Source organism: Myodes glareolus, chromosome 8, assembly GCF_982192425.1.
Source record: "Myodes glareolus chromosome 8, mMyoGla1.1, whole genome shotgun sequence".
Classification (NCBI taxonomy): domain Eukaryota; kingdom Metazoa; phylum Chordata; class Mammalia; order Rodentia; family Cricetidae; genus Myodes; species Myodes glareolus.
In genome coordinates this window covers 16,550,405-16,571,290 of record NC_142033.1, presented here as the reverse complement: position 1 = coordinate 16,571,290, position 20,886 = coordinate 16,550,405, and the positions used below count along the sequence as shown (strand labels likewise).

The 20,886-nt window shown below is 41.9% G+C and overlaps 1 protein-coding gene and 1 long non-coding RNA gene across 2 annotated transcripts; both read left to right on the top strand.

The window, feature by feature from the left end:
• Window positions 1-1,336: 1,336 nt before the first annotated feature.
• On the top strand, window positions 1,337-8,089 carry LOC146893767 (C-X-C motif chemokine 15-like). The gene is made up of 4 exons (XM_085691605.1): window positions 1,337-1,542; window positions 2,155-2,284; window positions 6,356-6,439; window positions 7,850-8,089. Exons 1-4 carry the CDS (start codon window positions 1,485-1,487, stop codon window positions 7,947-7,949), a joined length of 372 nt encoding a protein of 123 aa, XP_085547731.1. The 5' UTR covers window positions 1,337-1,484; the 3' UTR covers window positions 7,950-8,089.
• A 7,044-nt stretch (window positions 8,090-15,133) lies between these two features.
• On the top strand, window positions 15,134-20,886 carry LOC146893766 (uncharacterized). The gene is made up of 3 exons (XR_015002541.2): window positions 15,134-15,317; window positions 16,826-16,943; window positions 20,523-20,886. It is a non-coding gene; the product is annotated as an uncharacterized LOC146893766 (long non-coding RNA).

Here is a 20,886-nt window from a genome sequence, read left to right as displayed (position 1 = left end):
TCAGAGGTTCAAGTCAGATGAAGGGCCCAGCACTAAGAAGAGATGGGGCTCACACCCCTAACCAAAAAGCTATCTGTAGTTTACACAAAATGACAACAGAAAAATCAGTTTTCTCAAACAGAGTCTTAGTGGGTACTTTAATCTTTCTTTACTGTAGGCTCCATGCCCAGGAGCAGTTAGCCAACATAAAACAAACTCAATGGTATTTTTGTAAACTTTTTGTCTAATTTTTCTTTGTTTGGACATCTTTTTGTCTTATTAGTCTTTTCCTTGTTTATTTTAATTTCTGTTTTGTGAGAATTTGTGTGTGTATATATGTCTTATTTCTTGGTCTTGCTTGTTTTTCAAGGTAAAAAGAAAAAAAGAACATAAAGTTGCTTTGTTAGGGAGGTGAAGGAGGATCTGTGAGGAATTGGGGAGCAGAAAATATGATGAAAAATATATTGTATGAAAGTCTTTTCACTAAAAAAGAAGCAATTGAGTTAAAGTTAGTCAACAGGTTGAGTCCTAATCCCATATATTAGTGTTCTTTATGAAAGGAGAATTTGGATAAAGACATTCATATAGAGAAAACACTATTATAAACAGGACTGCAACCACCAGCACACCAAGTAAAGATGCCTAGAGCATTTCCTTCCCTCATTGTGCCAAGAAAGGAGCAACCCTGTTCACACATTAAGTTTGAACTTGGAGTCTCCAAAACCGTAAGGCAAAACATTGCTGCCATTTAGGCCACCTAGTCTCTGGCTATGGCTGCTCATGTCAGTGCAGATGATTGCTGTTTGGTTTGTATATGCCAATAGGAAGAGCAGTCCATTTTAACAGCAATCGTAAAACTGCTTAAGAGGGAGGGAAGTGAAACTCATGGTCCTTTCCTTAATTCATCTTCAAGCCCAAGGAAACTTATGTGTCCTAAGCCTCCCCCCCCAATATAGTTTACAATTCTTGATAAGATAAAATGTATTAGGTTATTTTAGTTTGGACTCTATTTCCTTTGTAGTTGATAGTATAAGTATGATTTCACCATGGTAAATTCTATTAAACCTCAAATAGAACCATGCAAATATATACAGGAACCAAAGGCAAATATTTGCTGTGGGAAAGTAGAAAGTATCCTTATTCCCTTCTTTGCACAAAGGTGGGTTTTGTGGGAAAAAAAGGTAAACTATCCGCATTCCCATAGTTCCATTGATTGACTACAATGATGTCGATCTCCTTACATTTACACATTTTCAACTCCATTCAACTCCAAATAATGAGAGATTTGTATCTGTATGTGTCAAGTTCATCTCAACTGGCTCCCAGCCTCGCAATTAAATAAAGCCTAAGCAAGCCCAGCCTCTGTCCTGGCTTGTGAAGTGGCGAGTCTGCCACATTTCCTTCTTCGGCTGGACGGTGGAAGAGGAGGGCTGCAGGCAGCATATAAAAAACACCGGAGCAGTACTGATCTTACCATCCAGATCAGAGTCAAGCCACAGACAGACATGGTTGCCAAGGGCTGGCTGCCATTTCTGATGGTTGTCCTCTACCTAGGCATCTTCGGTAAGCTAAGGAGGCTTTTTTTTTTTTATCCCCATCAAGTTACTGGGGGGAGTCTGAAGACATTTCACATATAATGAGGCAATTTTGGCCATTAAACAAATGGTGGAAATTGTTTAATTAAAACAATTGGTAAATTAGACCCTAAGCAAGTATGCATTTAGATTGTGAAGTTCACAGAATTTCATATTGAGTTAAGTGAAAGCATGCATTTGACTTGCTAGAAATAGCTGGCTACAAGAATCGATGCTTTTCTTTTCAGAGTTGATAATAGAAGACTTACTACAAACAGATTTAGTATATTTACTTTAGTTATATGATAGGAATTGTCACTGTTCAACTGATAAAATTTATACATTAAGGCTTGAGTTGTTTTGACCATGGCTACTGACTGTATCTACCTTGAAGCAATCTACTAGTCACTAGTCCATTTGCGGCTTTCTCAAACCTTGTAGGTGTTGAACAAGCATTTCCTCGCCATAATAAGTTCATACACTCAGCCTTGTGTGCTTGCCTTGTGTGCCCAGCTGCCTTGGCCCCTAATTTAAAGCAAATACTTAAACACTACAGACTTATTTGTTCTTGCTGAGAAATTTTCTACTCTTTTCCCCACAGATCATCCCTGCGATACTCAGGAGTTAAGATGTCTGTGCATTCAGCTATGTTCAGATTTTATTCCTATTACATTTATTGAGCATGTCTGGGTGATTCCCGAGAATATCTACTGCGACAGGATGGAAGTCATGTAAGTAGTGAAGATGAGGAGGAGGGTGGAAGCCCCTTCCTGGGAGTTTTCTAGCAGGTGTCTCTTTATAGAATATGCTTCTCAAACCGTGGGTCGTGACCCCTTGGGGCCACAGCATTAGGAAGACTGAGACCACTGTACTAGATGAAGACACTGAAGACTGCAGTTCTGGACAGTATCATTCCCAACAGAATGAGAAAACTATTGCCCAATACTTGTTTTTTTTTCTAGAAAAAAAACAAACCAAAACACAAAACCAGAAGGCAGCTCTTAAATGGAGAAGATAGTTGATTTCATAAACTTTGCTGAGTACAATTAACTTTGAAGTCAATGAATACTCAGAAAGTAAGGATACACAGCCATGGGCAAGGGGTACAAATAAGCAACCTTCAGGAAATCACTGTATTTAACACTTGGATGCACCAACGCATACAATATGGTCTAATGACTCTAGAGATAACTATTCTTGGGGAATCAACCTTGCAGACTGTGGGAAATTCCTTCAGTCATTAGTTATAACATTCTATCTATCTATCTATCTATCTATCTATCTATCTATCTATCTATCTATCTATCTATCTATCTATCATCTATGTATCTATTTATCTGTCTTCTGTCTATCTATCTTCTATTTATTTATCCTCTGTTTCTCTATTCTTCCTATCTATCTATCTATCTATCTATCTATCTATCTATCTATCTATCTATCTCACTGTGTCTGCTTTACTTATTCATTTCTAGGTAGCATTACCATACTAGGCAGCATTGTCATACATTACCATATATTACATAAAATAAATGTGGTTACTACTGCACATTCTGTAGTTCAGCCTGCTAGGTGGCTGAGTCGGCTTCTCTGCTCACTTCGAAGAGTGAGTGGAAGAAGAGGAGAGGAAATCCACAGGGCTGCGGGGAGCATATAAAATGCACTGTGGCAGTACTGATTTTACCATCCAGACCAGAGTCAAGCCACAGACAGACAATGGCTGCTTGCTGTTTTATGAAGGATGGTAGCTAGACCAAAGGCTAACCTGGAGGTTCTCAGAAGGGCTCTGCTTTCAACTCAGGCTGCTGGGAGAGTTCAACTCTTTGCTGATAGCCTTACACCCTTCTAGGCTGGTGGTTCTCAAACTCCTCAATGCTACAACCCTTTAATACAATTCCTCATGGTGTGGTGACCCCCAGCCATAAAATTATTTTGTTTCTACTTCATAACTGTAACTTTGCTACTGTTGTGATTCATAATGTAAATATCTGATATGCGGGATATTTGATGTGCAACCCCTGTGAAAGGCATTCAATCCCCAGCTTGAGAACCACAGCTGTAGGCTGTTGGTCTGTGAAGGTTTTCAACTCCTGGAGGTTATTGCCAGGTTGTTCCACCAAGCTATTCGGATTTAAGCAATGGAAAAACCAGCCTCACACCACATCGATCTCCCTCTCCCAATCAGACTTTCTCTTCTGCTGTCTGCCAGAGAAAATTGCTCTCGCTACTACATGAGATTCATTTGTTTAGTGATGCTGGTTGTATCTGCAAAATTTCTTTTGTCACTTAACTGAGAGAGTCTTGCCTCTTCACAGAATGCTGGGAAACAGGATGGGTTTCTGCTTGTGGCAAATATAAGTGTATGTGAGTGCACACAAGTGCAGCCAAGGAGTGTTCATAAGTGCTCACATTTTGGTTACCTAGGGCAAAATCTAATTTAGAAAGGAACCAGAACAGGAGCCTCCAGATATGACTGGCTTTTACCCGCTGATTTGTGTCCTGTACCTGTGCCCCCACCCCCATCTGCTTTACTATTCAGGTCTTGAAGCTGGAACCTCCAGCCCCACAGATTATGATTTTGCAGGTAAAGTATTTACAGAAGCGACCTAAAGTAAGGTCATTAGGGTGAGCTCAAATTCAGCATGATTGGTGTATGAGTGCTTTGTCTGCAAGGATATTTGTGTACCACATGTGAGCAGTGCCTACAGAGGCCAGAGGAGAGTATTGGATATCTCAGAATTGAACTTTCAGACAGTAGTGAGCAACCATGTGGTTGCTGGGAATCAAACCCTGACCCTCTGGAAGAACAGCCAGTGCTCTTAACCACACAGCTGTCTCTCCAGTCCCTAGTACAAGCACTGAGCCATCTCTCCAGCCCCTACTGTAGACAGTTAATACTTGGACTGTGGGGAAAGTGTGAGGAAGGTGGCCATCTGGAAGCCAAGTAGAGAGACTTCAGGAAAAGTAAGCTTGCCAATGCCTGGGTTTTGAAGGTACTGTCTTCAGAATTTGAAGAAAATACATTTCTATTATTTGACTCACTCTATTCATGGTATGTTACGACAGCCACACCAAATTCCATGGTTCCAAAATAATATAAATATCTCTGTAAGAACTGAGGTGAGTGTGAATTCTGTTGTTTCCTACTTTTTACAGTCTTTTTCTTTGCCATCTAGATATAACTTAAAAAATATTGTTTGTTTTGTCTGCTTTTGAACTTGAAGTTAGTGGAATTACCTGAATATATGTATCTTTTTGTAACTTTTGTAATCCATTTATTTTGCTGTGCTTAATCATTTATTCAGTTGAAGAGGCAGTATTTCATAGCAACAACAGCAACAATAACAACCATGAGTAGAATTCATTTAGTTAATTCACTGTTGAATAGACACAATTTGGGCTACTACACACATTCTTTGTATATCTCTTACTTCATTCATATCAAAATTTCCTAGGGAGTTTGCTGATTGTACAGTTTCATCCTTACCAGTGTACAGATTTGATTATTAGCCTTTCATCCATAACTGGAGTGGGCAGCTCCATTTTTTTTTTCAGATGTGTCTTGTTTCAGAATTTCGGCTCTTTGATAAACATCTTAGCAGCAGTTTGCATTTTTGCTGTGTTCTAAGGACACTTTCAAATATAATTCTTTGGACTTATATCCTGGAAATTGACAGCTCTATAATAGCAAGTGTTTTCTTTCAAGAATCTGGATTTGCTTCTAATTTACTGAGAACATTTGCATTCTCTTACTTTAAATTTGGGACAGGGGCTCTCACTATGTCTCTGTGTGCTCATTGCTAGTGACCATGAGAGAGATAATGGTCTTGAACTCAGCATCCTGGTTGCTGGGATGACAGCTGCACACGACCACACTTGATGGCATGCATGTCCTTGAAGGCTTATCATTGCCTCCGCTCTCCTTAAATCACAAGAGCTGTCCTAGGCACTGTACGCAGTCTGATGCTAATGAAAGGATATGAGAATAACATTTCACATTCCAGGTTTTGGTGCTCAGACTAGCAGTTGTTCGCTGGAATCATCCTGCCCCTTGGTTGCCAAGCTCTCTGGGAATAAAGGCAGTTTCATTTCCTCCTCTGAGGGCCTTACAACTTTTACTTGACTTACTAGCTTTGTTGAGATGGCTTGTTTCTGGGTTTAAAGGGAATTTTTTTTTCCAGTTTGGACCTTTACGCATAATGCTTTATGGCTGACTTTTCTTATGTTGGTTAATTGCTAAGAATTTGATTATGTTATTTTTCATTATGAGAACATTTTAAGTTCTGGTATCTTTTAAAACCCTAGGATATGTGCCTTTGTCTCAGAATGCAATAAGATGATCCAGCTTTAAAAAATTAACTACGAAATGAGCCTTGATACATTGGTGGAGCTTTGTAATTCTGTGGAGTACAGAGCTAATAGAAGTCATGCTCTCCCTGCTGGACAATGAAACACTCTTAAATCGGGCCCTAAAATCTAACAAAATCAGCAGATACACAGCAATAAAGGATATGTAAATACATGGCCGATGAGCCTGTCAGTCTGAGTTTGATCCCTGGAGACCACCCTGTGACATGCACGTGCACACGAACAAATCAATAACCAAACTGCATTGAAAAAAATCAGCTAGGCATACTGAATGGATTAAAAGTTCCATTCTAACAATACAATCAATATAGTTTGAAAAACCCGTATGTTCATTTTTAAGTGTATGCACTTCACGTTGCAGATAGTATTGGGAGTGTGCGTAGCATATTATGAAATAAACACAGTTACGATTTAACCAAAATATTTTATTTTTGCAGTGTCATGCTGAAAAATGGGAGAATAATTTGCTTGGATCCTAATGCTGCATGGGTGAAATTTCTTACCAGAAATATTATGCGGAGGTAAAATTAAGGCCAAGAATCTTCATATTCATGTTCTCTCATTTTTATTTTAGTAACAGATATGTCTAGAAATACCCACAGATACATCGTAGAAGACAACACATCCACAATGAGATCAGACTGTGTCATCTAGAGGTTCCCAAAGCAACCCCAGACCAGCACCTCTGCCTCCTCGCAGCTCTACTGACTCAGCAATGACAAGGACAGATCCCCAAGGCAATGTTAGCATCTCTGAGCAACTCTGTGGTTGCTTGGGTGTCACTAGTCTACACTTTTTATAGAAGGTGACAGCAACTTGGCCTGTGTTACGAATATCCTGATTGATATAAAGGTGATATAAAATAGTTATAAAGTGCCTCACGCCAAGCAAGTAAGTAGGCGAACGGTCCATTTGCTGAAAGAAATTTTAAGGGGAAACATTGTGGGTGGAAAATATAACAATTTATTTAAGTTAAGGTTCAAATAGGATTTTCAAATCAATGACTTGAGAAGGAATAAAGAGCATGAAGCAGACAGCAGGAAAACATTTCAATTGACTCCTAAGAAAGAAAATAAAAAGGGGATTTTAAAGCTACAGTAGTGTAAATGGCGAGAGATGGCCACTCAGAAACAAGTTCTCCACTATTTCCCAACCAGAACATCAGAGCTTTCTGGGCATCCAGGGGCTGTGTGCTGGTTACGTCTTTGTTGCTGTGATAAAATACTGCCCAAGTCAATCTGGGGGACGAAAGCGGTTTCTGGCTTACAGGTTACATCCCACCATTGATGGAAGTCAGGGCAGGAACTCAGGACAGGAACTGGAGGCAGGAGCTGAAGCAGAGGCCATGGAGGAATGCTGCTTACTGGCTTCCTCCGCATGGCTTGCACAGCCTGCTTTCTTACGAATGTCAGGACCACTGTCCAGGAATGACACAGTCCCCAGTAAACTGGGTCCTTTCAGATCCATTATAAACCAAGAAAGCCTCCCCGCACACATGCCCACCGGACAGTCTGATGGAGGCAAATTCTCAAGCGAGGCTCTCTCTTCCTAGGTGACTCAGTTTGAGTCATGCTGACAGAAACTGTCCAACATTGCCGCCTTGCTATCCATAGTCCTGCTGGAGGGGAGACCAGATTCAGTTGTGAAAGTGTGGTTTGGTGGTCTAGATTTACCAGCTGTCCCTTACGGTGTCCTTCTGGATAATTCACTTAGCCTCAGAATGCATTAATTTGTCCCTAATTTGATCTATCAGGGAGGCATAAGTATGCATGTAAAATAGTTAATTATGACTGTTGTTAACTTTCAACTGACCAACCAAATGTGTTTTATTTTATTTTCTGGCTTTCTAAATTTTTTAATGTGTATTTTCTAGGCAGGAGTGGATAACTCTGTGTAGCTGTGTAGCTAAATGTGCTCTGCTTTTATTTCAGCCCAGATCTAAGGACCGCACAAGAGAGTGAATATCTACTGAGGAACAAGTTGCATCTGAACCATCATCTTGAGAATGCATATCATCTAGCTCTTCCTTGAACTCCATACACATTTGTGTGGGTTGAGGACTGGAATGAAGTCTTCTTTCCATTCATTCTGGAGTCTCTTGCTGCTTTTCTGACTTGCTTATGAAAAGAGTGATGGTTACATAGAAAAAAATAAACCTTGAGTCTCACATAGTATGTGGATCATTTCTCCGTCAGGCTCGGTACCTTTCTAGACTCTGCCTCTTCCACTGCTGGCCGCTCTGTGTTTCAGTTTACTTGATCTTCTGGGGGAGGCTCGCAGCTGTTTTTCTTCCCTCCACACATTTTGACATTCCATCTAATGGCATCAGATGCCCATTATGTTGACTGACAAGCTACCCACATATTGCTGAACCTTTTGTGCTCCAAAGGCGTATTTCACTCTAGTCTAAGATGCCACAGGGCTGCAGCCCAGGGAAAAGCATGACTCTTGGTCTCCAGTGACCCAGACTCAAACACTTCTTCTTTCAAGGATTTTCATTCAGCAGAAAAATCTGAAATAAAAATACATGAGGGGGGGAGTGGGAGGGCGTTGGGAGGAGGGGTGTAAATGGAAACTTTTTATAATTTAATAAAATTACTTTCAAAAAAAATACATGTTAAATCAGACTTGGTGGGACACACATGCAATATCAACACTTGGGAAGTTAAGGTAAGAAGATCATGAGTTAATGACTAGCCTGGTAAGCATGAAGACTCTCTTTCTTTCTCTCTCTCTCTCTCTCCCTCTCTCCCTCTCTCTCTCTCTCATACACACACACACACACACACACACACACACACACACACACACACAGGAGGGTAACAAAGCAGCATTAATTATATAATATAATTATTCTAAAATTTAAAAATTTACTTTTAAATTTTTGGTTTTGCTATATGTATGTCTGTTGGTGTGTGTGAATATGGGTGCAAAAACCTTAGGTGTCAGTCCTAGATTTCCGTCTTGTTTGGGACAGGGTCTCTGTTGTTTTCCACTGTGGATGCCAGCCTAGCTGGCCCATGACATCCCAGCGATTCATTTGGCACCGAAGGAGTGCTGGAGCTTCAGATGCTTGATGTCGTGTGGATTCTGGGAGCCCACGCTGAGGTCTTCATGCTTGAATGACAAATGCTATGGCTCACGGAGTCACCTGCCCACACCAAGAATTTGTATTTAACTTAAGCAAACCTTCTAGATAACGTTGGCGAAGACTACAGGCAAACTAAATTAGAGCCCTGTGAGCAGAAACAACGGTAGGAGATGACAGACCTGTCACACTTAAGATGACAAGGATGCCACAGGAGACAAACGAGGTGCTGGGAAACAGCTATGGCTGTGCCCTGACCATCTTACTTCTTCCTGGTAGAAATTCTGTGCATTTAACACTAGTAAATATTAAATAAACAAACATCCACTTTCTGCTTGCCTTTTGGATGAAGGAGTGTGTTAACAGATAAATGACATTATCTTGGAGCCAAAGCAGGAGCACTGTGTCAAGAGAGGTCTCTTTGCAGGTTCTGGAGCCCTTGGCTTTCTCTTGCCAACTCTTGATGTTTGCCTTTGTCTGTCAACTTAAGGCCTCTTTTTTTCCCTCTACAGTCTTTCTGTCTTTTTTTTCTGTTCTGTGTGGAAATTTATGCACAGTGACTCACTTACTTTCTCTAAAATTCCATTTTCAATTCTTAGAAGAAATCATTTTTGGTCTCATGTGTTTGCATCCTTCCAACTACCTGTGGCCAAGCGCCTGTGGTCCCATGGTTCAAATGAAGCCATTTGTGGTCTCATTTGCAGAGCAAAGAAACAGTCCTCAGATTCTAATGCCACAGTGTATTTTCACTGTGTTCTGCGACTTGTATGGGGGGGAAATCAAAGACAGATATTAATAGGAAGAGAAAATATACTTCCTCAGAAGAAATGTTATTGTATTGTTTAAATATGGGTGTAGATATGTGTGCATTTGTGCATGTGTTTGGGTGCAGGCACATATGGAAGCCAGGGGCAATTTTGTTTCTTAATCAGTACTGTCTTTTTGGTGGGTGGGACAGCATCTTTCATTGTGCTAGAACTCACCAAGAAATGGTTAGGTTGGTAGGCGTGGGAAACCCAGAGATTCATCTGCCTGGCTGGCATTTCCTTGTGTGAAAGTTGCTCCTATACAAGCTCTTTTTAGTGTGGGTTCTGAGGATTGAACTCAGGTCTTTAGCTTGCAAAGTGAACAGTTTCTGACGAGCCCCAGAAGACACTTAGAGAGCTGTGTTCAGAGAAATGAGATACACATATTGAAAAAAAAAACTGAGACAAAAAGCACAGGCTTGAATTCTGAGCTCCTTCATATTCTGATGAAATTCTTTTCACTCGGTTATAAATGTGAAGCATGGGGGAAAAAAACCCTGTCTCTTACATAGTTCCTGAAATTAGATACTGAAGTTGATTTGAGAGTAAATGTAAAAAGTAAAACGAGCGTTTATTATTATTATTATTATTAGTAGTAGTAGTGGTAGTAGTAGTGTGGATATATAGTCGCTTCTTGATGGGTGGTTGGTGAAGCCAGTGTTACAGCACCTATTCAGATTATTGTATCAACAATTGTACGTCCAGGCCAAAACACTAATTTTTCTAAAGAAGTAGGAAATATTATTCTTTATATCATAACAAAAATGATAATCATACAAGCTAGCTATGAACTAACAGCTATTGAGACAGAACCAAATAAAAGAACCAAAATAGAGGGCTAAGAATATTTTAGTCAGCAAGGGTTCAGCCTGCGGGTAACCTCAAGGCCCCAGCAGGCAAGAAGAAAGCCAGTCTGTGTCCTTAGGCCCCAGGTTGGCAGGAAGACAGCCAGCGTGCCGGGCATGTGGGCCCCATCATTTTAAGGAACTATAGGATAGAGAAATAGGAGCTATAGAGAAGCAGAATGGTTCCTACGCTGTGGAAAGACACATAAAGGAAGAAATGAAGATGGAGAGGAGTGGGCATGTGTTGGAGGCCGGTTTGCTATCTGTGTTGATGACGTTGAGGAGTAAATTGAAAGGGGAGAAGGTCTGCTTGCCACCCAGGGCCATAGTGATGCCCGGGTGAGGCTGCTGCCAAGGGCCATGTGGGGGTTCCTGTTCCTACTGTAGCCAGGGTCTGTGTTGATGTCCATGGCTCCCGTTGCCTTGGAGTGCCATGCCAGTGGGCTGGGCTGTCTTTTGGGGCCCAGTTAGGGTTTATGAGCCGTGCTGCCGCTGAGGCCAGGGTGTCAGGCCTAGAGTGCTGCCGAGGACTATGTCTGGGTCCGTGGTCCTTCCGCAGCTGAGGTCTATGTTGTTGCCCGTGGTGCCATCCAAAGGCCACATGAAGCCTGGAGTTAGGGCCGCATGGAGTTAGGACCATGTTGGGATCCATGGTCATACTTTGACTGAGGTCTGAGGTCAAGTCTAGGTTTTGCACTGAGACCAATGGTCACATAGAGGCACAGGGTTGGGGCCACAACTTGAGGCCTTGATCGTGTTCCGTGGCTGAGTGGCCAGAACCAATCCCACCTGAGTGAACATTTCTTCCACCCAGAACCAGGATATCCTTAGGGCCCAGGCTGCTGCCAAGGACCATGTCTGGGGTTTATGCTGCTGTCTGTGGCCAGTGTCAGCTCAGGAGGCCTTAGTCACCTCAGGAGGCCTTAGGAGCCGAGCAAGATGAAATCAGAGGGCTATGATGAACCAGCCTGCCCCCTCCATTGCTCTGCAAAAGCTGACCTTACCTCTCCCTGGCCACTACAGCAAGAGAGCTGGCCCCTGCACTCGGGAGAGAGGGCTCCCAACCCTCACCATAGGTAAGGATGAACTTACCCTGAGAGCATGCATGTAGTTTCCGCCAGCGCACCGGAGGCGTGTGGTCCCAGTGGTTCAATCTGACCTGCCTTCCTAACACCCAGGCCCAAACTGGGCCTTGGGCTGACCCACCTTAGCAACTGCTCCATCTGGGACCTTCTAGAACTCCTGAAAGTACTGGCCCTGTGGAATGATACCTACAAGATCTCCAAGACTAGGGCTGGCCACAGGATAACCCAGAGAAGCTCCGGTGAGGACCCAGTGAGGATGGTGTACCCAAAACCAGCAGTCTTGAACCAGACCAGTGACTCATTGCAGTGAACATTTGCCAGTCAAACTGATGGGAAAAGATGTACTACATGACACACGGAAGCCTCCAGTGCTAGCAGGATGGATGAAAAAATGATAGAGAGGCAGGAGAGGAGGAGCAGAGATTTTTCTGTTCCTGGTGTGGTTTTATTCTATTTTGGTTTATTGGGGGGTTTTGTTGTTGTTGTTTTTGGGCTTTTGTTTGTTTGTTTGCTTGCCTTGTTTTGTTTTCTTTCACTGGGAGGGCAAGGCAGGGATAAGTGGGGGGACTGGGAGGTGAGCAGAATTGGGGTACCCGGTGTGAAATCTCAAGAACATAATAAAGGCATTTATTTTTAAAAAAGAATATTTTAGTGTATGAAGTTCCATGTTTTATAAAGAGGTGATTGGCTGACATGGTTTGAGCCATGAGCCCATTTATAGTTCAGCCCCCTGTGGGCAAAAGTATAAGAACATGGCTACCAAGAACCTGAAGGGAACAACAGATGGTTCTCAACACAGCTGACATCTCTGTGGTGTCTTTCTAGGATATCAAGAGAATCGCTGTGAAAACCAAAGTCATGTGAGTGTGGTACAGTGTCTCCAGGAGACATGGGAATGTTTACACTAAAGCCATCACACTACAGATCATCTGGAAATACCAGACATGGAATTTTTCTGTTGAATAAAGTAGCTTAATTATGTGGAATGTTGAAGACAATACCCAGCATCTTCTCTCATTGCTTCAAAAAGGAGGAATCAGATGACAGGAATGGACATTTCATAAACTAACCCTATGCATAGTCAGCTGAGGATTGAAGGAAACTTGTGTGCAGATCTTGACACTTAAACCTCACATTAAGACAGATGGCAAGGTTGTTTATCCCAGTGGGATGAAAGGCTGTACCAAGACCCTCGCTTAAAAGTCAGAACCTTCTAAATCTGTCTACTTAAACAAAGAGGTAAACAAGACAAGCTTGCCTCAGCAGGGGCTATGGGTGATAGAGTCAAGCCAGCTTTCTCTCTGGTGTCTTCTCTTAAATAGCTGTGGCCTTCCATTACAGCACCTGGGTGGCCTTGGGGCACCTTAGAACCATAGAGAGCCTCAGAAAAAATGCCTGGCAAGAATGAATTAAAGTTGAAGGCACTCATTCGCCATGGACCTCACATGATTCTCCCAAATAAATCCATGTTGAAGGAGTTCATGGTCCAAATTCATTAAACTCTGGAGGCTCCATCTACTCTAACTAGGAGCCAAACCCACAAGAGAAAGAATTTCTAAAATCAGAAGAGTTAAGGTCAATCAAGGAGTCTATTATACATGTTTCAACTCATTAGGCATCGAGGTAGAACTAGAAACATAGGAAACTGAAAAGACAGTGAGAGACCCAGGAGTAGAAGCACAACCAATCAGGAAATGGGAACAGGATCAGCAAATCAAGAGGGAGGGGACCCACGCGGAACTTCTAGGAATAAAAGCCCAACCAAACAATGTGAACTCTCATGGGATGGTTTTATTAGTAGATTTGACTAAGTTAGAGAGACAATTGTTTTAGGAGATTCGAGGACATTACCTAGGGCACAGCAGAAAGATAAATACAGAGAAAATATAAGAATAAAAGAGAGTGTAGAGCATAGCATGAGAGTATCTAACTTATTTCTAAAAAGAATTCTACAAGTAGGAGATGGAGAATGAGAAAAGACACTTGAAAGGACAGTGGCTGATGTGGCTGATAACTGTCTAGGACAGACAAATCCCTGTAAGCAGGAAGCTGAATAGATTTGGAACAACATAAAAATTGAATTCATACCCCACTACAAGGTCATGAGCAACTACCCAGGAAGAGATTCCAGAAGGATTAAACATCTCAACAGAAAGAAATATTTCCTAAGACATGACTGCTCCATGTTGTTTGTTAAAGACAGTCACATTCCTGTTTTCATTTAAGGCAGAGCTCTTATTAGGTTAAGGTCACTAGAATGGTCTTCTATCAGTCAAGTCTAAATGGGAAGAGGTTACAGATAAACAACACACTTCAGTGACATTAATTATTAATAAATTTTACTACAATTCATTTTATCATGTGTGTGTGTTACACATATGTGTCATATGTGTTCCATGTGTGTCTTTGTGAAGGTCAGGGATCACCTCTGCCTATCTCCATCTGTTGTCCTGCACCTTACCTTTAAAAGGCAGAGGCTCTCTCTCAGCCTGAATCTTACCAGTTCACCCCAATAAGACCAGCAAGCTCTGGGGGTCTGGCTCCCCCCCCCAGTACTGAGGTTATAGACAAATGTCACCACACCCAGCTTCTCACATTGGTAATAGAGATCAAACTTATACTCTCCAAGAAACTTACTCACTGAGCAACCCAACCCCTGTGCATTCAGTGTGGAACCTGTGTACAGAACGAGACATTTTATATGACCTTTTTCTCTCAAGATTCAGACTCTTTTCTTCCCCCAAAACATAACCTGCTGAACATGTTGAGGAAAACCCATCTTTCTTATCATTTTACCCATTAAACTGATCTTAATGTATTAATGGTAAGAAATGGTAAAAAGAATAATAATTAGTTAAAATGGCTTGAAGAAGATAAGTTTTTGCCCGGTTATCTTTAAAGTAATTTCAGGCAGGTCATTTCCATGTCCCGGACTTCTGTAAACTGCCATCATTAGAATCTACTTTGTTGAAGGTTAATGAAAATACGATGGAAGCAAATGTTCACCAAATCTTTCTCTGTAATCATCAGTTTTCTTAGTCTTTCTAAAGCTTGCTTCCCATTCCATACTGTAACCTCTACTCGGATCGGTTCCCCATGCCCTGAGTCTTTGCCCATCCCTTGACTTGCATTTACTGACTCTCAAGTTTGTGAGTCAACTCCAGAATGCGTTCCCACACCTCTCAAGTCCAAGGTATCTGCACTTCATTTACAAAAACTGAGAAGTTCAGTTGCCTCATATTTAACCTCATTGTGTAAAGAAAACTTTTATATCAACAGCATCTAAATCTCTTGCCAAAGATTATAAACCCAGAAGCTAGTAGAGAACCAAGGCACAGAGCCAGAGATTATGATTTTATCTGTGAGTGCCGCTCTATTTCCTTTTCAGTGAACAAGGCAAGCCCAATCCTGGTTACACCTACCCTCTGTGAGGCACTAAACTAAGACATAAAACCTGCAGAAAGAGACCCTCTGTGTGCCTGAGTGAGGTGTACTTCTAGGTGACCTGGTCATTCATCCCCATGTTGGCTGAAACATCTTGGCTGTTGCTCCTCACCAGGCTCCTGCAGATGAAGGTCAGGTACTACACTTTCAGTCATACTGATGCCTGCCCTTCTAGTGCCAGTGAAAGAAATGAATTATTAATGTAGTCAAATCTCCCTTCAGAGTTTATGCTCTTTTGCATGTTTTGGAGATGAAAACACTTGGAAGCAATCACTTGTGGGAGGGACTATGTTTTCTGCCTCTGTTTCAGATGCTGTTGGTACACCACAGAGGGAAGGCAGGACAGACAGCTCAGCCTGTTCATTTTCTTAGCACAGGACATAGGCACACAGCGTTTTACTATGAACATTTTGTGCCTTAGCTACCCCACTACTGTAGATATTTGGGACGTTCCAGACTTTGGTGAATGTTCAAACACTGATTTATTTGTACACTCGTGCAACTGTTTCTATAGGTTAACTTCACAAGCAGGAGTTTCCAGTCAGAGAATCCACGGGAGTTTTAGATTTTGATAAAGATTTCCCAACTGTTTCCAAAGAGCCTGTCCTAACTAACCCTCCCTCTATTGGCCTATAAAAATGCCTGTTGCCCGGCACGCTTGTGATGGAACGGGTATCTAACCTGTGGATCTGCCAGGCTGCTAACGATCAACTGTGAGCTCACTGAGCCTGTCCTCTTTGTGAGAAAGGTTAGATTACTTTCCATACATTTGCAGTCATTGTTTCCTTGGAAATGTGTGTGTGTGCGCACGCGTGCACATGCGAGTACTTCTTCATACATATGTGGTCAAATATGTGCATTAATAGGATTTCACAGCTTTCTCATTCAATCTTCTGATTTCTTCCATAGTTGGCTCTTAGCTTTTGCTGTAGGTGTGACTGTTGAGTGACCCCCTCACATTTCCAGTATGCACTTGGCCTCCTACAGGAGCGCTCTTGGGTCAATAGCGTTAACCTGAAACCCAGCAACTGCCTAGATGCTCACACATTATCAGATGGAAATCAACCTGACTGTTGTTCAGTCTGGTTATATAACAGTGACATCTGTAACTCATAAGCACCTTTGCTTCTTCCTCAAGATTTTATAGTCCATCTGCTTCTTCTCTTCCCAGGATGAAGCTGGTCATTCTCCAGTGCACTGTCACTTGATATCGGTGACTGTAAGCATACTTAATCTTCTTCATTCTTTAGTAGACCTCTGTGTGCTTTGCCATCAGGCATGATTTTGACTTTGGCTGAAGTTAAACTTACAAAACAAGATAAAAATAAGGGCTACTAGGAAAACATCTCAGTTTACATGTGTGTTCAGTCTTTCAACCTTGCCTCATTACTTTGTCATCCACAAAGATCATGTTCACAAACATGATTATGTTCACATAATCAACCTACATTTTTAAAAAAAAAATCACAAAAGCTGTCACCGTTTTGAGAAAGTTTATGGCTTTGTGCTGTCCTGAGCTCGTGCAGGCCTGAAGTCAGACGTGAGTAAGAGAGGAAGCACAGGCCTGTATTCTGCGCAGAGGGCCTCGTTCATGACAAGAAGCCAGGAGAGCCTAACAGAGCTAATTGTTTCTCCACAGGAGCCAGCTGATGGCAAGGAGAAGGAACCCTCACAGAAGCCCAGACTCTTGTTTGAGCATCCCTCTAGCTCTTCCGCTTCAAGTGGACCCACCTGCCAGCATCCCTGAAGGCTTCTAGGTCTTCTAGGTCTGTTTATCCAGCTGTGATGTTTGACTCACAGACTCATTTCTTTTTCTCACCGTGTCTAATCTTTTATGTATTTCTTAGAAATAATAGATGTGTATTGCCCATATTCCTTTGCTTTGAGTATTTTCTTACATTTCAGGATAATTTGCTAGGTGTCTAAGAAATTAGTATCCCCATTTGTAACTACTGGTCTGTCCCTTCTCTCACCCTCTTTCGCACTACACAGTTACACGGAGACTTTGCTCATATCTGAGGTGTTATTTGCACGTGTTCTTTGGGGAAATGCCAACCCAGGTGCTTTGGTCGGTTTTCAGTTGCCTCATTTTAGATATAAACTGCTTACGGGACACAGGTCCTTCTCATTCTGTTGATTGTCCCTTTGCTGCACAGAGACTTTCTAGTTAGATCCATAACAGCTTATATGCTTGGCTTTTGTTGTTCCTGATGCCGTATTCAAAAGATCTCTATTGCTCTGACTAATGCTTACCATTCCCCCCAGGTTTCCTTCTGGAAGTTTTGCTATTTCCTGTTTTATATTGATTCTTTAATTTTGTATATAGCATAAGACTTTGCATATCGCTTGATTGGATTTGTGACCTGTGCTTACCTGGAATTACACCATGTAGTTTACTACAGCCCTGATCTTTCTTCACTCATTCTCATTCCTTTTCCCCTGTGTTCCTCTCTCCAGCTGATTTCAAATCGTCTCTCTCTGGGTTCACTGACTTTTGTTTTTCCTAAATGATCAAATATGCTACTGAGTCTCTCTGCTGTAGTTTTTCATTTCTCTCCTCATGTGGTCACGGGTTCTCTTTGGTTCTTGTTCGTGGCCTCTATTCTACGGCACTTCTGATTCTGTCCACACAATGTCTTCCTGATCTCACTGAGTTGTCTGCTCTCTTTTATCTCCTTGAGTTTCCCAAAGGGAACTTTTGTGTTTTGATTTTTTTTTCAGGTAGTTCAATGATCTCCGCCTCTTTGGGTTAGATACTTGAATGTTATTTGCTTCTTTATATGGTATATGCTTTATTTTTTTTATCTGTGTAGCTGTTTATTGGTATCTACACATTTGAGGGATTCATTTTGTGGTCTTTACAGTATGTCTTGAGCGAGTAAATACATTCTCTTATTACGTCCCCAGACTAATAGAACTCCCTTCAGGACTGTAGCTGTGGGGGTAGGCCACATGGCTACGATGGGGTACAGAGAGGCTAACGTGAAGAACTTGAGCAGGCCTGGATCCCTGGGAAGGCTAGATTTCCATCAGAACTGGGGCTATCAGGGATCACATCAGGGCAAGGTGTGTTCCAGGGTACAAAATCTGGTCTACAGGTGCCAGGTCTGCTGCCAGGTGAGGTGAAGGACAAGCAGAATGTCCTCCATAATAAGGGTGGTTTCTGCTGGGTCACTGCATAAGTACCGGGGCAAAAAGAGCTGACCCTTGACTGCAGCTTAAAGGACCTGGCATCGAGCTGCAGTGCTGCTTTCGGGCCCACAGCCTGATTTCACGTTTCTGGCCTGCTGCTACTGGGCAGAGAGGAGTATCTTTTGCCTGTCCCCAGGGAGGGTAGGATCACCTCTAGAATGTAACTAAGGGGGAATGCAGCTGAGTTATAAGATGCTAATGACAATAGATCTGCCTCTGACTGCACAGACTGGCATGGCCCCCAGTGAGTTTCCAGGTGGACATGGCTACTTTCAGACAATAGTCGAAAGAGCCTGGAGCTGAGTTAGACTTTCAAGGCCCACAACCAACACTAAACTTGATGGACTTATTATCAAAAGCACCAATGGGATGACTCCTATTAGGCGCCCATGAGAGGCTTCCAGTATTAGCTCCCACATCAAATAAGGTGGTAGCCAGTTCCACAACAGGACAGACGTGTATCTAGGTTTATAGATTCATCATGGTAGGTGAGTCTGCCATCTGGTTTTGTGGGCTGGTCCTCTCAAAATATTCCTACTTTGTCTTAGGTCTCATCATTTGAAACCTCCTCCTCATTTAGTAAACTTTTATAAGGTAGAGATAAGCATGGGCAGCTTATAAATTCTTGTAGCTGAGGGAAGATGCTCATGGGGGAGCCACTGTCTCTCCACCTTGCTAACAGCAGTTACTGAAGTATGGTATATATTTTTTTTAATTTTTCCACTCAAAAGTTTACAATTCCTCCCCTCCTCCCAATCCTCTCCTGCTCCCCCACTCCCTCTCCTCCCTCCCCTTCTCTGCTTGAGAGAGGGCAGGGAACCCTGCCCTGTGGGAAGTCCAAGGTCCTTCTCCCTACATCCAGGCCTGGGAAACTGTGCATCCATATAGACTAGGGTCCCAAAAAGCCAGAACATGCAGTTAAAAACAAGTCCCAGTGCCTTTATCAATGGCTTTTCAGTCAGTCCCCATTATATGTGTAAGTGTATGATATTTTTGTTTTGTTTTTTTCAAGACAGGGTTTCTCTGTGTAGCTTTGGTGCCTGCCCTGGAACTATCTCTGTAGACCCGGCTGGCCTCAAACTCACAGAGATCCACCTGACTCTGCCTCCCGGGTGCTGGGATTAAAGGTGTGCATCACCACTGCCCAGCCAATAGTTTGATTTTTAAAATCAATTGGTAAAAAGATACGTGATAGTTTCTACAAACACCATGATCCACAGGAGGCAAAAGGGAAGTTCAGCTCAACATGACACGTAGCCAGTATTAATTTAAACTCCAGGCGTCTGACCCCAAGTAGTGATATATTTAAACTTGCCCAGTTTGTTGAAAATTTCCCTGGTGATAATTAACTAAATCCCATGGGCACAATAAAGCATAAGACGTGACTATGTTGAAATTCTTTGTGGAGTACACATGACATCTTCCAAAGAGATGGTTTCGATAGACTGACTAGACATGACACCTGCCATGAGGATGTGTTCTATAGACTGGCAAACTCACAAAAGTGAATCTGATGTAGTCTCATGCAAACATCATAGCCCAGAAACATAACACAGTGCAGTGTGTCTATTATTCATCCCTGTGGTCAGATGTCTGGATGGAGTCTGTGGCCAGCCACTGCTTCCCAGCGTTTCACAAGAGTCACAGTTAATATAACTATCCCAGGAACAAAGCAAATTTCTAACATCAGCATATGGTTCCTACTGAATGCATATCACTTTCCTGCCATTTTAAAGTTGAAAAACCATAGGTTGAAACCATGGTACATCTGAGGCCATCAATACTTTGCCAGTGTCACCTGAAGGGAATAATAAAGGTAAATTTATACATAGACTTATAAGTATTTTATGCATATGTGCATACATGTGTGTTTGTGATTGCATACTAAATTCTATGTATTGAACATGTTTGTATTAGGTGTAGATGTGGTTTTTTAGTTTACTAAAACATCATACCTTATGTACTTGCCTTCAAAAATAAGCTACATATTGGAATACACAAATAATGCATGTGCATATTTTTCATTAAAAATAAATTTAAACAGAATCTAAGATGATTTTGAGAGTAGATGACAGCATTTATCTCGGTCCTGTTGTATTGTTACACTCACTATCATCATTCTATTTTATCTTTTTCTCTTCTAGATATACACATTTTACACAGAGATCAGGATATAAAAGGTCATGAGTCAGCTTTAAGCAACATCACGCAAAGAAAGGTCCTACTCCACTTTTCTTCCTAGAAAAATGAATCCGGAAGGAGACGAATTAGCAGAAAGCCACTTGAGGACAGAATTTAAGAGCAGATTTAAGCCGACATCTATCCCACTCCTGTTGGAGAGTGGAATGGTGCAGTGTGTTTCAGGCAGCTGTATTTGGAGAACTAACCAGCAAACCCATAAACATCTAATTGTCGAGTCTGCTTTAAAATAAGACATGGCCAACCAGCACTGGGCAAGAAAGAACTACAAAAAACAACAATGTAATAAAAAAGAAATTTGGGATTCTC

Excerpts from the sequence above, each read along its gene's own strand:
- LOC146893767 (XM_085691605.1), top strand. The coding sequence starts at position 1,485 with ATGGTTGCCAAGGGCTGGCTGCCATTTCTGATGGTTGTCCTCTACCTA. Across the intron at positions 1,543-2,154 it reads CCTCTACCTAGGCATCTTCG|ATCATCCCTGCGATACTCAG; the intron begins GTAAGCTAAGGA and ends TTTTCCCCACAG. Across the intron at positions 2,285-6,355 it reads TGCGACAGGATGGAAGTCAT|TGTCATGCTGAAAAATGGGA; the intron begins GTAAGTAGTGAA and ends TTATTTTTGCAG.